The 18,790-nt window shown below is 45.1% G+C and overlaps 1 protein-coding gene across 3 annotated transcripts in view; it reads left to right on the top strand.

The window, feature by feature from the left end:
- The window catches only part of CUTC (cutC copper transporter), a 720,869-nt gene that overhangs the window by 552,910 nt on the left and 149,169 nt on the right, over nucleotides 1-18,790 (top strand). For 2 of the 3 annotated variants that reach the window (XM_044056716.1, XM_044056717.1), the window contains one exon: nucleotides 13,759-13,864. The exons of the other annotated variant lie outside the window; for it this stretch is intronic. In XM_044056716.1, coding sequence (XP_043912651.1) covers nucleotides 13,759-13,864 — 106 coding nt within the window. The remainder of the gene's footprint in view (nucleotides 1-13,758; nucleotides 13,865-18,790) is intronic. 3 annotated transcript variants of the gene reach the window in all.

The raw sequence follows: 18,790 nt of genomic DNA, 5'->3' as shown, positions 1-18,790 counted from the left end.
GGAAGTGTTTGCAGGGTGGGAGGATGGCATAATGGTTAAGGTGTTTACCTTACAAACAAAAGGTGCGGGGTTTGATTCTCACATGGGGTAACTGGCTAGGCTTAAAGTGGTCCACAAGGACAGTTAGCCTAGTGTCTGTGAACCTATGAACCTATATTTATTTTTATACCCCAAGTAGAATTTGGAGAATTTTTCCACAGGTAGGAAACAGTAATTGGAAGTATGTTGGGAAATAGATGGGTACTTAGAAACATGTTTTTCAAAATGTAATGATTTGATAAATTAAAAAAACTCCCTCGAGTATTTTATAGGAAATGTTTGGGGAGTAAATTATTGTAACTGAGCAAAAAGTGAATTGCCTTGATATGGTAAGGCCTTCCTGAGTTTAATGTTGTGGGCTGTCAAAAAAAAAGTTACTAGAAAATGGGACTAAAACAATAAAAAGTTAAACCAACTAACAGAATTATTGAATGTTGTGCAAAAAATAAAATAAATGGAGGTGGGAGCTTTAGAAAAGAGGAGGAGCAAACTTCATATTAATAAATTAAATCTGTGGGAAAAATGCATGCTGAATAATGTTCGAGGAGGAGTGAAATTTCAGGGAAGGCATGACAAGAGCAGTATAAATGTCAAATTGAATAATAAAGAGATGAACCTTGTATGTACAGTATACTGCCTTAAAAAGAAACATCTGTGTAATGGTTTATTTGCCTTTTTATAACTATATTTATATTCATGTCACTATGTAATATGTGAAGTTAAAGGTTTATGAAAAATATTTTTTTATTTAAATTCTTTTTAAAACATACTGGACTTAACCTGTGACAGTACTTGATTCTCTGCCACGTGCTTCATCTAGATCAAGGCTGAGGGTAGCTGAAGCCTGTCATGACGTTTATGGGTAGAAGGCAGTACAACTAATCCCAGACAAGATGCCAGGCCTGTCACAGGATGAGCACACAGAAGGAAAATGTATCTGTGGGCAGTATGAGAGATCACCATGTTATGTCTCTGAGATGTTGGGAAATTAAAGCAACCTGTGAAAACCCACTGACAAGGGAAGAAATGACACTGAAAACCCGCTAACAAGGGAATAAATGCTGACTTTACACAGAAGGCACCCCAGCTTACAGTGTATGATTGCAAAATATGGTTTATATTATTAACTAATGTTTCTTAATGTGTAGAATTTAAACTGGACCATTATTTTTGATTTATGCCACTTTGTCAATATTAGATATTTGATATTTCCAGTACTTTAAAGCCATAAGGGTATGTAGCCGTATACTGTCAATCCTTCTGCTTGAAACTGTGTTTTTAGCTATACTATATTATTGTCATAAAAGTAAACAGAAAAGACACTTTTTTTAAGATAGTTCACTTCTTGCAAGAGGTTAAGACTGAATGGGGTCTTGTACCTGTCTTTTGGCAAGATAGTTTGTTGGCTTAGCTTTTGAGGTAGCAGAATTGGTGGAATAAAAGGAAAAAGAAAACATTTGTTAGTGCTGAATATTGGTTTCCTTTGGAGCCAAACTGCAGGAGCAATGGCTATGTATAGTCTATATAATGAGTGTGCATGTGGCAGGTAGGCATTAATTGAAATGTATCAATGCTTTCCAAATGTTGATTTACCCAATGTTTGTAGGTTGTAGGCATTGTATTTTTCTTATCTTCATCTACTGCAGATAATTCATTATTTCTTCACTCTCCAGATGGCAGTCATCTGTTTTGTCCCTATTTTCAGGAGCCTTTGGGAGCCACCTGTGGCACTGCAGTAGGTACCTTCTTACTAAGTAGAAGGATGCTGGGTTAAGTGGGTACTGTGTCCTCCGGCAAATCCAAAATCACATTGCTTTTAGTGACTTTTAGAAGTACACCCAAATGACTTCCCTCACAGTAATTGTGTAGTATAAAGAACAGGCATAGCAACTAACATTTAATCTGATGTCAATCTTCATGTAATCCTTGATTGTGGGCTCTGTTCCGAGCCTCGAAACTGCCTTATCCATTTACTTCCGACCCTCGAAACTGACTTATCCATTTACTTCAGCTCACGCTTTCCCAACTCTCGAGCTAGGCTCTACCCACAATGCTCTTCTCCAAATTACCCCAGATCTCATTTCCTGCTTCGTGTGCCAGATGCGTACAACCGTTCTCGAGCTTTGGCTATTGATTAAAGTAGTTCTTTCTTTATAAATCTTCTTACATATCTCTTAAGCCTACCTTCCAATTACTCTTTTCTCCTACCTGCTCCTCTCACTTATCTTTTATAGTGTGTGTGTTTTCCTCACTTTCTTCTACCGTAGGTAGTTTTTCTCCTTGCGTAACATTGTTGGTACTCTCCCATACCTATTTAGGTATTTCTTGAATGCCAAAGTTGGTCTCTCCCATTCTTTACTCTACTTCTATTTTCTTTTGTAAAAATATCTTGACTGTTATTTTTTCTCAGTATTGCATGTGTGTGTTCTCTCTCTAAGTAATGGCTGAAAAATCTGACTCTCCTTTTAAGTTTTCTAAAGACACTCATGGATTTAAGAGGTGCCAAAAGTGTGATAGGAAAATGCCCAATTCTGATGGGCATGTTTTATTTGTGTACTGTCTGGGTGTTGTACACTTGCAAGAGAATTTCTCTAGATGTCACTGGTTCCCTGCCAGAACTCTCACTGAACGGAGAAACTTATTTTGAAAGGTTTATTCAAAGGGGAAGTAAACGTCTAAGTCAGTTTCAAGACTCGGAACCGAGCCCACAGTCCAGCATTAGTGAAGATCGACAACACAGATGGAACATTATGGTAAGACGTAGCTTCTTTTTTCTAATGTAGAATTCAGTAAGATTGTGCAGGTTATGTAAGAACTTCCCATTAATATCCTGTGGTCTTTTCTAACTCCTGACATTAGTGATTAGCATTATAACTGATTAGTTCTATACATAATATACTCTCATATGCTGCCTTAGTGCATTTGAAGTGTTGGTTCTGTCAAGTCATTACCTTCTGCTAGTCTTTTATTTCCTGTTTTTTTTTTTTTTTTTTTTTTCATTTCTAAAACCTTTGTTTTAATTATCTCGATTGTCTTCAGAAGTACATTGGACATTCACAGTGGAGTTCTCAGCCTTCCACCATCTACTTGATGCATTTTTAGTGTACGATAAGGTACTAGTGAGAGGTTATGGCTCTCTGGCTACAAACCATTTCACATTAGAGACTCAAAACTCTCTCATTACAGCACCTGTCTGCCTTGCAGTTTGTAAGTTATTGTTATCTCTTTTAAGGAAATTTCTGCAGCAGCTTAATTTTTTTCACTCTCCAAGTGACACTCTTCAGTCTTGCCTTTTTTCAGAAGACTTTCTAGGAGAGCATCTGGCACTACAGTGCAAATACAGTTCTTGTGTACAGGACAGATGGTCTGCCAAGATCACGGATTTGATTGCGGTTGTGTATTTATGCAAGGATGAGGATGTATATCATATAGTTATGACTAATGTGCTTGCTAGAATGTCTTGTGCAGTAAACCATTCATACAGAGAGTTCAGTTGGAATATAGATCTAAAGGAGCTTAGACTGCATCTACTGCTTTTGGTATTAAGCTTCCTGACATGACAGTGTGTCAAAGAGATGCAAAGTATCTGTCAACACTGAAGAAATGCATCGACAAAAAAATATATATAATTAAATATTTGCTTTCCCAAATTTTAAATTTTCATTAGAAATGTGGCACAATTGCATCCTCCAGTATATCTTTCCCTTAGAAAAAATGTATCAGAAATCTGGAAGGCATCCATTTTTTCTATGGTGCTGTCTATGGTTCTAGTTGCTTTGACAGCTCAGAGTCCTCTTACAGCTCCTTCCCTGGAGGTGGGTTCATCACAGTGGGGTGTGACCCAGTTTCTGAGGTTGGCTTTCTTGGGTCTGGGCTCCCATCCCTCTTTGGGCGGGCCTGCTTTCCAGGTGATGGAGAAGACACTTGCCTCAGCAGGCTCACAGCTGGTTCCTTCGGCACCAGGATGCCACATAAACATGTCCTCTGGTCTGCAGCTGACACAGTCCACTACCCTGGGACATTGGGCACGGGAACCTTAAGATACCCTACCGACACCTTCTCTTAGGAGTCCTCTTCAGAAGCCCCTGCTGAAGAGCCACCCCATAAAAAATTATGCAAGAGGAAGCATGTAGATTCCCCTGAGGAATCTCTTACCAAAGATACAGATTACTATGAGGGGGAAGGGTCCCCATGGCCGCGCCCTGAGGATGTCTCCTTTGGAGAAGTACTAGAAGTCTTAAAGCAGCGGGGTGATGAAGCCCACCAGCCCTTCATCTGAGGAATCTGTATTCTTGCAGGCTTTCCGTGCTTGACCCGCTACTTCCTGGGTGACCCTGTCTACAGATGAACTAGAGCAACTCATGGTGCAGCGATCCTGGAAGAATCCTGACACTGTTGAGCCAATTCCCCCGGAGACCAGACAAAATACTCTCCCCTCCAAAGGATCATCCTCATTGGTCCAAAGGTTTGGCAGTAGATGCAGTTGTGGTGGTGGCGGCGACCACTAGAAAAGAACTCACTGAGGAGAGTCCTACTGTCCATCCTCCAAACCGAGATTCTCTGATGAGGAACATACTAGGGAAGCGCGTGTATGCCTCATCGACCTTTGCCATATGGTCCTTGAATTACTTGGCACACTTCTCTCAACTCCAGAAAGACCTGATTACAGAACTCTCAGGAACCTTAGCAGGAGCAGTGTCTGCTGAGGTACGTGACAACATTGCTTCACAGCTTGCCACCCTGGCATCTATATCTAATTCATCCATGTGGTTGATTTCTCATACTACCGAAGGGATGGCCAGAGCAGCAAGTGCAGGCATTGTAATGAGACGTCATGCCTGGATGTGCTTATGTAACTTCGCAGACCCTTTTAAGTATTCCTTCATCAATGCTCCCATTGATGCTTCCTCTCTTTTTGGCCCAAAGGTTAAAGACAAATTAGCTAGGTGTGAAAAGGATGGTAAGACCATGTCTGCTGTGGGTGTACGTTTTTTCACACCCAGTGATCTTACTGTAGGAATCAAGGAAGTGGAAAGATGTGGTTCAGAAAATCCAAGAGCCCTTTAACTGCAGCATGTGGCGAGTCCCCCCCCCCCCCGATGCAGAGGGGGAACTCATCAGGAAGATGCCCTCCCCGAGGCAGAGGGGGGGTCCACATAATCAGGGGTCCAGAGATTCTTTCTCTGTGCAGCCCTACCAGCACTGCTGAAGAGCAGCCCAATTGCTTGCCTCTGGAAGCAGTTGGGATATATTTTTCTCTGCACCACCTAGCCTGAAATTCCAGAACGACAGATTCTTGGGTACAAACAATAATTACAAGAGGATATAACATCCCATGTTAAGTTGTCAATCTCGCCTTCATTCTTGCTTGATGGGTTCGGAGCCGATCCCTCGGCTCCGACTCGGCACTTGCTAAGCTCGAGAGTCACTTTTACCAGCTCGAGGCAGCCCCATATCCCATGATGCAAGGCGGTAAGTACCCAGATCTCGCTTAAGCTTATGAGGTCCTCCTTTTACCAGCTCCTGGTAAGTGATTCACTTTTTGAATATTTAAGCCCCTTTTTCTTACTAAAACCCTTAATTATTAGTTATTAGTTAATTATTTACATTTTGTGACAGAAAATCCCTGTCTTTTCTAATTTATTTTAGTCAAACTTTACCCATCCCATCCCTCCCTGTTAGGGTGTGTGTGTTTTTATACAAATACCTTTTGGTATTTTATTTAAGTTAAATTTTTGACTGGTGTGTGTGTGTGTTTGTGTTAAGCACCATGTCAAAGGAGAGGGTCTCAGGTTTTAAGAAGTGTGACTCGTGCTGTCAGAAGATGTCTCTGACAGACGGTCACACTTCTTGCCTGTATTGCCTGGGGCCTCTTCACCTGCAGGACTCCTGTGCTATTTGTCATTCCTTCAGCCAGAGAGTCCTGCAGGAAAGACGCAACAAACTGATCCTTAGGGGCCTTCTGCCGGAGGGCTCTCCGCCAAGTCGGCTCCATCTAAATCAGTTAAATCTTCCAAGGCCCAGGCTTCTGTGTCTAAGCCTGCGGTTCGGCCCGACTGCTCAGTCGAGATCGCCCCGCTGGAGCCGATTCTGGCTTAACAAAGCCTTCGCACCGATGGCTATCGGTGCTGAATCTGTATCGACACTTCGTGTCGGCCCGATCGGTTCCGACACCCATGTGGCAGGCATCGGTGTCGGCCCGATCGGCTCCGACACCGTTATTTTAGGCTGTATCGGCTCCGGCTGGAGCCGATACATCGAGCTTCCTGTCGGCTCCGAAGTCGGCTCCGACAGGATCTATAGTATCGGCCCGATGGCTCATTCCAGGAAGAGGTCGAGGTCTCCTTCCTTGGAGCCGATACTTTCGCCCGCTTCACCTCTTCTTCGAACGGAGCCATCGGAGCCGATCTTCAAGGTCATCCAGACTGTCAGATCATGACCTAGAGAGAGTGGTCAGTAGATTACTTAAGTCACAGGTACTGGCCCAAATGTTGCATAGTCCGTCTCAACAGACGACTGTTGGTCCACACCCCGCTACAGTTCCTCCTTCAACTCTACCCTAGAGCTTGGAGTTGGAGTCTTCGAATGGTTACTGCTACGGCTGGAGGACGGATACCCCTTCTGTTCCTTCAGCCTCTACTCTTATCTCCTCTTGAGACCTTCCTTAGAGGGATTCGTGGTCGGGCTTCCATGGTCTCCTCCGAGGGGTGAGTGGCATCGGACCCTTGTCCCAACCCGCTCTTCCCCTTGGAGCCTCGGCCTTGGTGAGCTCGGCTCCGACATCTGCCTCGGAGGCTTCCCTTCGGTGGTCCCTGGAGTTCCTAGCTCTTCGAGCGGGTTCTCTCGGACCTGCCTGGGAGGGGAGCATTCGAGGTGATGAAGAATGTACTGGCCACTGGTATCAGTCAGCAGTCTGTTCCCGTAGCTCCTCCCTCTATAGTACCTGTTGACATCTCTGCCACTTCTCTTGCTACAGGACCCAGAGATCCTCCGCCTCAGGTTTCCCCATTGGAATTTCCTCTTCCGAGGATTCTCCTGATGTTTCGGGAGATCCTCCTAGGAAGAGGACTTGTAAGAGGAAGCATGTAGACTCCCGAGTCTGTCACTTCGGATACTGACTTTGATGAGTCAGAGGGATCCCCTAGATCCCCCCTGAGGATGTCTCCTTCTCAGACATCCTAGAACTCCTGAAACAGAGGGGAAACTGGCCCACCAACAATCCCTCTGAGGATGAGTCAGTATACCTAGAGGCGTTTGGATCTCGGCCCTCCACCTCCTGGGTGTCTCCGCTCGACCCCTTATGCAGGTTATTGCACGAAGCGGCAGCTCCTGACTCTGTAGAGCCAGTCCCTAGGAGGCCTTCAAAATTTATCACTGCCCTGTGACAAGCAATTCCTCACTAAGGGTGTCCCGCTGATGCCATGGTGGTGGCTGCGCCACCAAAAGGAACTTGCAGATCCTTGCGTGCGCGTCAATCGTCGTAATAAGGAGACTAGGAGCATGGATAGGTAAGGGAAGCGGATGTTTTCCTGATCGACCGTTGCTATGCTCGCTGAATTACCTATGTCACTTCCCCAGACTCCAGCCGGATATCCGTACGGAGCTGGGTGAAGTAGTTCAGGATCCTACGGCTGCACGGGCTCAAGCAACAATTGCTCGCTCGAGCTAGGAACCCTCAATTCCATTGCAAACTCCTCCATGCTAATATCTTATGCTGCGGATGGAGCCAGCAGGTACAGGTGTGGCTCTTAGACGCCAAGCCTGGATGCGGCTATGTGATTTTGATGATCCCTTTAAGGCGTCCTTCACAAATTGTCCCTCTGATGGGTCAGCTTTGTTTGGCCCCCAGGTGAAGGAAACCTTGACCAGGTGCGAACAGGACGGCAAGACTCTTTCTGCTGTTGGAGTCCGTTTTCCACCCCTTCTAGACCTTATCCCAAAGGACAGAAGGGTGGGAAAATGTGGTTCCGTAAATCCCAAGGAGTCACGCCGGATTCACGTGGTCAGTTTACCCCTAGAGGCAGAGGGGTAACAACAACAGACGCCGCCTAGAGGCAGAGGGGTCCGAAAACCAGGGAAACAGGGAGCCTCTCTGACAAGCCCTTTCAGCATCCCTGAGGTGTTGCCCGGCTGTCCCTCCTTGGAGGCAGTCGGGGAAGATTATCACTGTACCCAGAAGCCTGGCTTTCCTCACTCAAGACAGATGGGTACAGTCGATCATATCCAAGGGTTACATAATTCCTTTCGAGGAAAGTCCCTTCCCTCAAGTTCCCTTCCAGACGCACCACCCGGTCTAAGGGAGGTTGCAGAATTAGAAGTCTCAAAACTACTGCAAAAGAGCCATTCAGCCAGTTACAATAGACCATTCAGAGCCCGGAATCTACTCAAGGTTCTTTTGGTCCCCAAAAGACGGGAGACTGGAGACCAATATTGATCTCAGCAGACTCAACAAGTCTGTCAGGAAGACAAGATTCCGAATGGTCACTCTTCAGTCAATTCTGCCCTTCTTACAGAAGGACAACTGGATGTGCTCAAGAGATCTTCAGGATGCACTATCACATCAAAATTCACAGACGCTCCAGGAGATTTCTCCGCTTCGCTGGGGTCCAGTCATTTCCAGTTCAGAGCCCTGCCCTTTGGTCTCACTACAGCCCCAGAGTGTTCACCAAATGCATGGCAGTGGTCACGGCTCACCTGAGACGCCAAGGATTCCAGGTGTTTCCGTATCTCGACGACTGGCTCCTGTCAGCCACCACCAGGCATCAGCTTATACAAGCCAGGGATTACACAATAGACCTTTGTTCTCATTTGGGCATCTCAATCAACTTCAAAAGTCATCCTTATCGCCCTGCCAGTCTATTACCTTCATAGGCAAACTTAAACACTGTTCGGATGTCAGCTACCCTTACAGATCAAAGAGTTTCAGACATTCAGAGTCATGTCAGGATCATTCTGGCCAGCAAGAAAGTACAGGCCAGAATGGTTCTAAAGGTATTAGGTCTCATGGCTGCGGCCATTACTCTTCTTCCCTGGCTCGATTCTACATGCGCCTTCTTCAGTGGATGCTGTTCACACAATGGTCATACCAGCAACTTCCAATGCGCCACCAGATTCTGGTGACACAGACATGCAAAGAGCATCTTGCTTGGTGGATCACATCTCAGGTTCACCAAGGCAGGTACTTTGTACCCCATCCCCGATAGCCACTGTCACCACGGATGCCTCCTGATCGGGTGGGGTCATTATCAGGGCAGGATGGTTCATGGGACGCAGCAGCTCGAGTACCATCTGCACATAAATGTCCTGAGATGAGAGCAGTGCTTTTAACGCCAAGCCCTCAACGACTTTCTTCCAGAGGGACAATTGCAGTCCACACAGACAACATGTCTGTAGTTTGGTATATCAACAAACAGGGCGGAACCAAGTCCTACCCCTTGTGTCGAGAAGCGCCAGACTATGGCAATGGCTCTCCTCTCATCGGTTTCTGGTAGCAACGCATATCCCTGGAAACCAACATTGTAGCGGACAGATTGAGCAGAGCTATTCTCATGCCTCACTTAGTGGTCTCTCAAGCAATCTATAGCGGAAGAGATTTTTCTGAATGGGGTCGTCCATTATGCGATCTTTTTGCTACTCCCAAAAGGCAAATGCCCAGACTTCTTCAGCCTCTCCTCTATCAGGCCATCCCCAAGAGACGCTTCTGACCCAGGATTGGCCGGCTTCCTGCCTTCCTCCATTTCCTCTGATGATCCAGAAAGCTACCGCTTTGAGAGCCAAATTGATTCTCATTGCCCTTACTGGCCCTCGAAGTTTGGTTCTCCTCCATCATCACCTTTTGGTGCAGCCAGGCATCTGGACCCAGTGCCAGATCTTCTGATTCACCAATCGGGTCAGCTGCACCGTCAATCCCTTCTCTCAACCTCACAGCATGGTTGCTCCACTTCCTTCCTTAGCCAGGGCCTTTGATCTCTAACCCAGTTAGAGACATCATAGCGCTAAAATCCTCTACCAGGAGGATTTATACAAGTAAATGGAAACGTTTCTATTATTGGCTAAGGCCAAGAATATTGATCCTTTTACTGCCCCCTGTTCAGGCAGTCCTGGACTTCTTAGCAGAGATTTTTCATGCAGGCTCCTCTTCTTCCACAGTCAGAGTTCAATTGGCTGCTATTTCCAATTCATGTCGGGATAGCAGATCATAATATTATGTCCCATAGGCTCTGCAGGCCTTCTTGAAAGGAATTTTCCTACTAAAGCCCTCCAATCAGGAATCCTCCTCCTCAGTGGGATCTAAATTTAGTGCTGACATCCTTGATTCTTCCCCTTCGAGCCAGCTGTTTCTTGTTCCCGAAATATCTTTCTTGAAAACTTTATTCCTAGTGGCTATTACATCTGCCAGGAGGGTGTCTGAACTTCATGCTCTTCGGGTCCCTATTTTCGACTCTCTCTATTTTTTTTTTTCACACATGGAGTATCTTTCTTAACCTTAACTCAAACCTTTTTACCTAAGGTTCAAAGAACAATTTGAATCAATCCATTGATCTCCCCTCACACTTTTGTGTGGTAAAGTGACCAGAACGACAGATTCTTGGGTACAAACGATAATTACAAGAAGATATAACATCCCTTTTGATCTTTACCCAATGCCACAAAGGCAAATCCCTGATGTCCCACCCAGTCACATCAGGAAATTTAAAAGCTGCTCCTAAAAAAAGTCATCCAAACAGTCCCACCAGACCAGATAGAATCCAGATTTTACTTGAGGTTCTTTTTAGTGCCAAAACAGACAGGGGACTGGAGGCCAATTTTGGACCTCAGTATCTTGAACAAGTTCTTTAGACAAAATTCCAGATGGTCACTGTTAAGTCTTTCCTCCTGTTTCTGGAGAAAGATGACTGGATGTGCTCTATAGATCTCCAGGATGCATATTATCACTTAAAAATGGACAAACGCTCCAGGAGATTTCTCCGCTTCCGGCTAGGAACCAATCACTACCAACTTTGAGCTCTGCCCTTTGTTCTTTCCACAGCCCCCAGAGTGTTCAGCAAATGTATGGCAGCTCACAAAATCTAGAATTTATAGAAGCAACATTCAACACTCAGTCTTCTAGCAAGACTGCACATGAGACTCCTACAATGGCTCCTGTCATCACAGTGGTCCCCTTTAACATATCCTATGTCCTTTCTGATCCGCATAACAAACTACTGCAAACAATACTTAAATTGGTGGCTGCAGCCAGAAAAGGAACTATAGAGCTGCCCCATCTCACCCTGTCGGCCCCAAACCATAGTGACCACAGACGCATCCCTGATGGGGTGGGGGACATTATCAGGGAAAGACAGTTCAAGGCACTTGGTCCCCCATGGAGGACAACTTGCATATCAATGTCCTAGAACTGAGGGTGGAGCTTCTGGCATTGCAAGCATTCCAATCTGTCCTCCCGTCAGGGACAATTGCTATCCAATCGGACAACATGTTGGTCATCTGGTATATCAACAAACAGGGGGAACCAAATCCTACCCATTGTGTCGAGAAGCCATGAGAGTTTGGCAGTGGGCAATATCTTCCAACCGCTTTCTAATAGCAATGCACATTCCCGGGGATTCCAGCGTGATTGCGGACAAGCTGAGCAGATGCATTCTCCTGTCTCACGAGTGGTCCCTCAATCCTGTCATAGCAGATCTTCAGTTGCTGGAGTCAGCCTTGCTGCGATCTATTTGCATCTCCCACCAACCACAAATGCAGCAGCTATTTTGCCCTAATCCCCCCTCAGGGGGGAGCCCCCGTGGTACACTCTAGTACACGATTGACCAACGAGACTACTTTATACATTTCCTCCTTTTCCTCTGATCCCGCAATTTCTAAAGAAAAATCTTTGGTTGAGAAGCAAAGTAATCCTCATTGCACCCTATTGGCCTCGAAAATGTTGCTGCTGGAAAGCAGTTCCTCAGGGGGTTTGTGTGCCTAAATCCTCATGAAAGCCTATGTCTCCCTAGTGTCTCCTGTAGGAGCTAAGCTTTGTGGTGGAAAACTAAACTTTCCCCTGTTTGAGTCCAGCTCCTGACTGGCAGTCAAGTCTAGTGCTACAAGACTGTGTTCATGGTAGCGATCACCTCAGCTAGAATAGTATGTGAGCTGAAAGCCACATTCCTCTAAGGACCCCAACTCATTGATCTATAGAACCAGGATGAGCCTTAAGGCCAACCTATCCTTCAGACTCCTGGTGGTATCTAATGCCACTCGGTCCATAAAACTGCCTTTGGTTTATCCCAACCCCAGGAAAGGAGAGAAGGGATATTGCATCTATTGAATGTGCAGAGGATATTAATTAGCAAGAACACAGATATTGGACAATCAAATTAGCTCTTTGTATCCCTCATGCCATGCAGTGAAGGCATCCTTTTAAAGTAAACATTGTCTGTGTTGTTGGCCAGCTGTGTCATTTATGAGAAAGTTGGGAAACCACTAAGAGTCCTGTTAGACTTGACTAGTACTGCAGTCACCAGAGCAGCCTTTTTAAGAATGTATCACCACAAACTGTGCAGCAGCAACCTGGACTTCTGTGCATACCATTCAACACCAGAGTAGGATCTGTTACTGTATTTCTATAGCACATAGTGTAATAGCCACCACTCATGTAGGGACCTAAACTGCTTTAGCACTCCTTCCATGGTTTGGTAATCGTATTGTAGCAGTGATCCTGCAGTTGAATACAGTTCACTGTTCAGGGCCATTTTATGCATAGCCAATAATCCAAGTTCAGAATGAAATTCCTGTACCTTGTTTCTCTAAGGCAAAGACTTTAACTATTATGTCAAACCCACTTAATCTGTTAGTGTGTGTGCTAACACATCTGTACTGATTAATGTTATTGAAAGAGCATGGCATATGCAAGGCAAGTCTGATGAAGAATGCAGCTACTTTAAGGTGGTATTTTCTGTTTGTTTAACTGAGTAACTTAGATTCACAATTAGTTTATGTAACTGCTCTTTCCTGTACCTTCTGCTTTTTTTTTGTTTCTTTACCATGTATCTTCATTGATGCTTATAACATTATCTCCTCTCTATTCTTTGTTAATTTTTCCTGAGCATGACACAGTGTATACTCTTGTCTTGACTATTTTTCATTGTACCAAGTACTGGTGGGTTCTGTTATATTCACAGCTGCTATTTTCCATTACTGCCAGCATGATTCAGCCCCCCCCCAAATGCAGCTATTTATTAATCATTACATTTTGTTCTGACTTCATCCTGATTTTACTACAGAATTTTCTGTGCTCATACCTTATTTATTACTTTATTTCTACATACACTTGTACTTAGTTATTGTGTTTTTTTTCTAGAACATTTAAATCTATTGTCATTATTTGTAAATCGTTTTCTGTCGTTATTTGAAGTGATGGTTGAAAATGGTCCTGTTAACCAGCCAATCCACCTGCTTATTAAACTTAAAATAGAATACTACTATGCCCATGGGTATTTGTATGGGAGTATAACAGTAAATATAGCAGTAAAACTAACTGTTGACTTGGATGTCAAAAAAGTCTTCCACAGTGATAACTTGACAAAGTTAACTTCAAAATAGTAAGCATCTGATACTATTTTCCTCCTAAAGATGTCTTTACTAAATTTTAACAGATGCGCCAAGTGAGTTTATATAGCTATTTTATTTTGTTCCTACAGCAAATACATTTACCTAAGGTACTGATCTTATTTATAGGTGGTGGCATTACAGAGAGAAATCTTCAGAGAATTCTAGAGAGCTCTGGTGCCCAAGAGTTTCATTGCTCTGCTCGTACAACAAAGGAGTCTGGGATGAAGTACAGGTAAGAGGAAACCATACTGTTGAGATGACGCAATTTACTTGACTGGCATTGTAAAGGGTTCTGGGTTCCTCAGCAGTATACTAATCAATGAAGGGATCACGCTGCATGCCTGCATATGGCAATACTACTAGAAGGCTTGACAGCAGAGTTAGTTTGTCCGGACTCTGGTAAATGAAGCTGTTCAAAGAGGTGGTCTGTACAGGAAACAGTAGCACCGCGATAGAAACTTGAAATAAAAAGAATTGAGATACTTATCTTTTGCTTTGATTCAGCTGGAAAGGTCAACTAAGGGCAGCACAAATGAGACAGAATGGGAAGTAGAAGTGCAAAGCATTTTGAAAGCATTTAATTAAGCAGTTACTGTGCTACATAGGTAACCAGAGCAAAATAGAACCACTTTGATAAGTTCTTTAAGGGTTGACGTCTGTCAGTTAGTACTGTTGTTACAGTTGTTATTCTGAAGATGGTATGCAGTGACTTTCCGTTTTTTGATAAGGCATAAAGTGCCAAAGAATAACGTTTTTTTTACTGGGATTCAGAAGGGGCTACCATGATTGGTCAGCCACTCTTGGAAACCCATTCTGATTCAGAAACAAGACCACCTCCATGGCCATGGTAAATTCTAATGTGGCATTCCAGGGGAGGCGCTTTCACTAATTAGCACCTGTTCTCTCTCCAGAAGTGTTTGTAGGAAGGGAGTTGCACAGTCGAGTGGTTCAGAGGATAGGTCTGCTCCAAAAATTAGAATAGCCAAAGTGCTACACTCCTCATTATAGTCAGTAGGGGAGACCACATTACAGGTAAGGTTAGGTAAGTTGAAGCAGCTATGGTAATGGTCATATGTGTGTATCTGCCTGGGTGATTGCAATAGGGGCTTAGTTAGGGCAGTGGTAGAATAAGAGCGTTTGTGTGGTTGTGTGTGGGGTTTCATGTTGATTGCAGGTCTGTTTGTGTCCGTCTGTGTTGAATGAGGAGGGTGCCTATGCCAGAGAGATGCATGAGCTACTAATGATAATTACCACTGAGAAGCACTGACTGTAGCTGTATCCGATTCAGAGACTTGCATATTAGCCTGTAATGAAGTCTCCTTCATTGCAGCTAAGCTTCTGTCTGAATCACACTTTAGATGATCATTTTAAACTGCTACTTTTGTCTGTTACAGTTTTCAGCCACATAAAGAATTCTTTCTGAATTCCAGCATTTGTCATTAAACACTCTTCAGTCTGATTTGCAATAAATGGCTCAAGAGATTGAATAAAAAACTTAATTTTCGCTGATAGAGCTCTCTTCTACTATCTCTTTCAGACGCATTAAATAACTATTTGAAGGCACACCTGGGGCAGAAATATGGAATCTTATGTTGGTTTTTTTTCTGTCTAAATGTCAGGGTCAGATCCAATTCTCTTATCTGTCTCTGCCATTACTTTAGTTCATGGCCACCACTCTCAAGTCACTCCCTTACCCATAATGCACCAATCCTTAACCTACCTTTAATCTCGTTTGTTGCTTTCGCAAAAAGACATGGTCAGCTTTAGCTCTCAAGTTTTGCTTACGGTAAGTGTTTCTTTTTTTCACAAGTAGTTTTCTGTTAAAATATTCTCATAGTATTACTTCCTTACCTTTTTCACTGTGTGAAATTCTTATTACCATTGTTGGTAACTGTTCCTTTTTTCATTTTATTACTCTTTCTGATGTTCTTCGTGTTTCACTGTTGCAGTCATTACATTTGGGTAATCTGCTGGCAAGTTGCCCTCAGTCGACCTGAATAACAAAATCTTGGGTCCTGTCGGTTGCTTTCTCCTCTTCCATGACGTCAGATCATCAGGTGTATAAAACATGCAGCCGACTCCATTTTATTCAGTCTGTCTTGCTGCGCGGTGCCCGAAGCAGAAGCAGTTCGCAAGTGCCGGTCGGCCGACTCCTGAAATTTTCGGATTCGAGTTTCAGAACCGAAGTCTTCAACTAAAGCTAAGTACCCCATTGGGGAAACTTTTTCTTGCTCCTTACCGATGTCAGTAAAAGTTAATAATTGCATTACTTGTGGGAAGCAAATACCTCATAAGGATTTTCATTTGTACTGCATTCCTTGCCTAGGCCCAGATCATAATGTGCCTTGCTATCGGTTTTGTGCTAGATTTAACCAATGCACTATTAAGCGTCGGTATATTTTTGCTTCAAAATATTTTGGATCCAGATTTAATTGCCCTGAAATGTCATTGGTTAGCAATCAGACTACCGGAGTTCACAAAAAACGCAAAAAAAAAGAGAGAGACCGTCGAGGTCCAAAACCGATGAAGCTTCTCCTAAGCCAGTCACCGGTACTCAGTGAGGCACTTTCGCGGCCCCTGATAACCGCTACTTTTGAGTCGCAGGCCTCTACCGAGACCCATGCGGAGTCCGGTATGCCGCAAGATTCTCAGAGTATTGAACCCGCGGATGTCTCTCCCTTGGATGGGTCCGGAGCTGCTGAGCAGGCACTGGCTTCTGAGGGTGTTTTCAGGCCTCAACATTTTTATATAAAACCGACGCCACTTCAAAAACAAAATCAAAAACATCTTCTAAGTCTAAAAAAACGATGCATGAGCCATGTGCTCAGGCCTTTATGCCTAAAAAACAGATGATCAAAATGGCTGAGGACTTAATTACCTTGATCAGGTGTTCCCAACCCCCCCCCCCCCTGCTAAGAGGCCTAGGCAAGACACTGATTATGAATCTTCAGATCAGGTTTCCATTTCTTCTGATTCCTCTTCTGATCAGGAATTTTCTATTCCACCCTGTGAGGATTCAGATACAGAAGAATCCATCCCATCTGCATCGCCTCCTGAGAATTATTCTTTTGGAGAAACCTTGCATACTTTAAGGGAACATTTTCATTGGGAGAGTCAGGATTTCTCTGAATCAAAAAAGATGCTTAGGGATTTCCCTTTTCCTCAGCATAGGTCTTTAGCTATACCTCCTATATTAGACATTGTTGATGATGTGTTTTCGGAATCAAGCATGGCTCCTGATTCCCTACCTCCGGCTCTTAGTAAGCCTGACAGATATTACAGGGTTCCTGACTCCCACAAAATTTTATTCAAAAGTCCTGCTGCTGATCCTGAGACTATCTCACAGGGTCCCAAAGGTGTAAAGGCCTCTACAGCCAAAGATCCTACCCCCTCTGATAGAGATTCCAGGGCTGGCAGCTTTCCTAGCAAAAGATCTGAGCTCCAAGCTCCTCCCCCTACCCATAAAGCCCTGCTACCTCTCTCTAACCCTCAGATCTCGTTTGCTGCGGCTTCTTGAAGCATCTGAGAACGAGCTCCTAGCGTTGGGTTTGTGAGTTAAGTAGTTTAACTTTTTTCCCTTAAAATCTCTGTACTCTGAGTGTGTGTGGTACCCTTTTTTCTCCCTTAATCTATCTGGGTAGTTTATCTTTAGTTAGTGTAGATTTTAAATCCCCTCCCCCCTTCTGTCTGTGTGTGAAGGTGTGTGCATGTGGGCCTATTCCTGTCAGTATGTCTGAGGGCCCCAAAGCGATTTTTTCTAAGTGCTCCGAGTGTGGCCATAAGCTGTCCCCAGCGGATGGCCACACTCTGTGCATTATTTGCCTGGGTGTGGACCATCTCTCTTCAGGCTGCACTATCTGTGCAGCCTTCAACCCCAGGGCTTTGAGGGATAGGTGGACTAAGCTAGTCCTCGCGGGCCTTTTGCCCCCCGATTCGGCTTCATCCTCCTCCCCTTCTGTGGCGCCAGCGGCTGTCCCACCGACCATTCCCACTCCCCTGGCCGGGATTCAAACTCCCTCTTCGGCTCAGGAAGAAAGGGACTCGAGGAAAAAGGATAAGAAGGATAAAGAGCGTGATAGGGACAGGCATCGTAGCCACAAGAGGCGGGCCGATTAAGCTCCCTCTGCCCTGCCATCTAAGCAGCTTGTCTCCCCTCTTAAGGTCTCTGGGTCTTCCCCCTCCAGGCTTCGTTCTCCACGTTTCTCGCCAGAGGGGGAGACCCAGTCACCTATGAGGTCAGCCAGGCGGCCTTCCCGGCCAGCCTCTGCAGCCACATCCAGGTCAACCAGAAGTTTATCTGACGCGGACATGGATCGGATGATGCGTCGATTTCTTCAGGCCCAGCTGCAGATAGGAGTGCTCTTGCCCCCCCCCCCCTCTGTGGGGGAGCTCGACCGCATTTTTTTCCGCCATTGCTCCTTCTCCGACCCTCTACCAGGGTTCGGAGCTATCTGATCAGAGTAGCTTTGCAGCCGGGGTGGTGTCTGCGCCGACAGTGTTTTCTACTTCGGCGCCAACTGTACCTTCGAGTTTGTCAGATCCTTTTTCGGATCCGAGCTCTCGAAGCTGTGAGATGGGCATCTGATCTAGAGGGGTTAGTGTGCCTTCGGCTCTGTTGAGGTCTGATCGCACTGCCCTTTCGGATCCGATTGGGTCATCTCCAGCACCAATCCATGCGCCAGATCAGAGGGGACTGCTTTCGGATCCTAGAGAGAGCAGCTCACCCTCGGCATTCGACATCGTGGAGAGGGTTCTTTTGAGGGATTCGAGGTCCCAGGCTCTTGCTACGGATCCACCTGCCATTCCCTCTCAGACGGGCCTGTCTTCCATCATCCGGCCCCAGGGACAGCCTGCGCCTACGTCCCAGATGGTTCCCATGGAGGAACAGGACAATGTTCATCGTACTGTGCTGCTGCAGTCATCACACTAGGGTTATCCTGCCATCAGGCGGTCCCGCAGCCGGCCAGAATTCCAAAGCCTTGGTCCGGCGTCGGTTGTCGTCGCTTCTTCCCTGACGTCAGTGCGGCAGGGGTATAAAAGAGGCAGCCGATGCCATTTTCTTCAGTCTTTCTTGCTGCGTGGTGCCCGAAGCAGAAGTAGTTTGCAAGTGCCGGTCGGCCAGCTCCTGAGATTTCCGAACAGAATTTCAGCCGAAGTC

The sequence above is a fragment of the Protopterus annectens genome, chromosome 14.part0 (assembly GCF_019279795.1).
Source record: "Protopterus annectens isolate FY-2018-M chromosome 14.part0, PAN1.0, whole genome shotgun sequence".
NCBI classification, from domain to species: Eukaryota; Metazoa; Chordata; order Ceratodontiformes; family Protopteridae; genus Protopterus; species Protopterus annectens.
This window is presented reverse-complemented; position numbering and strand designations above follow the sequence as displayed.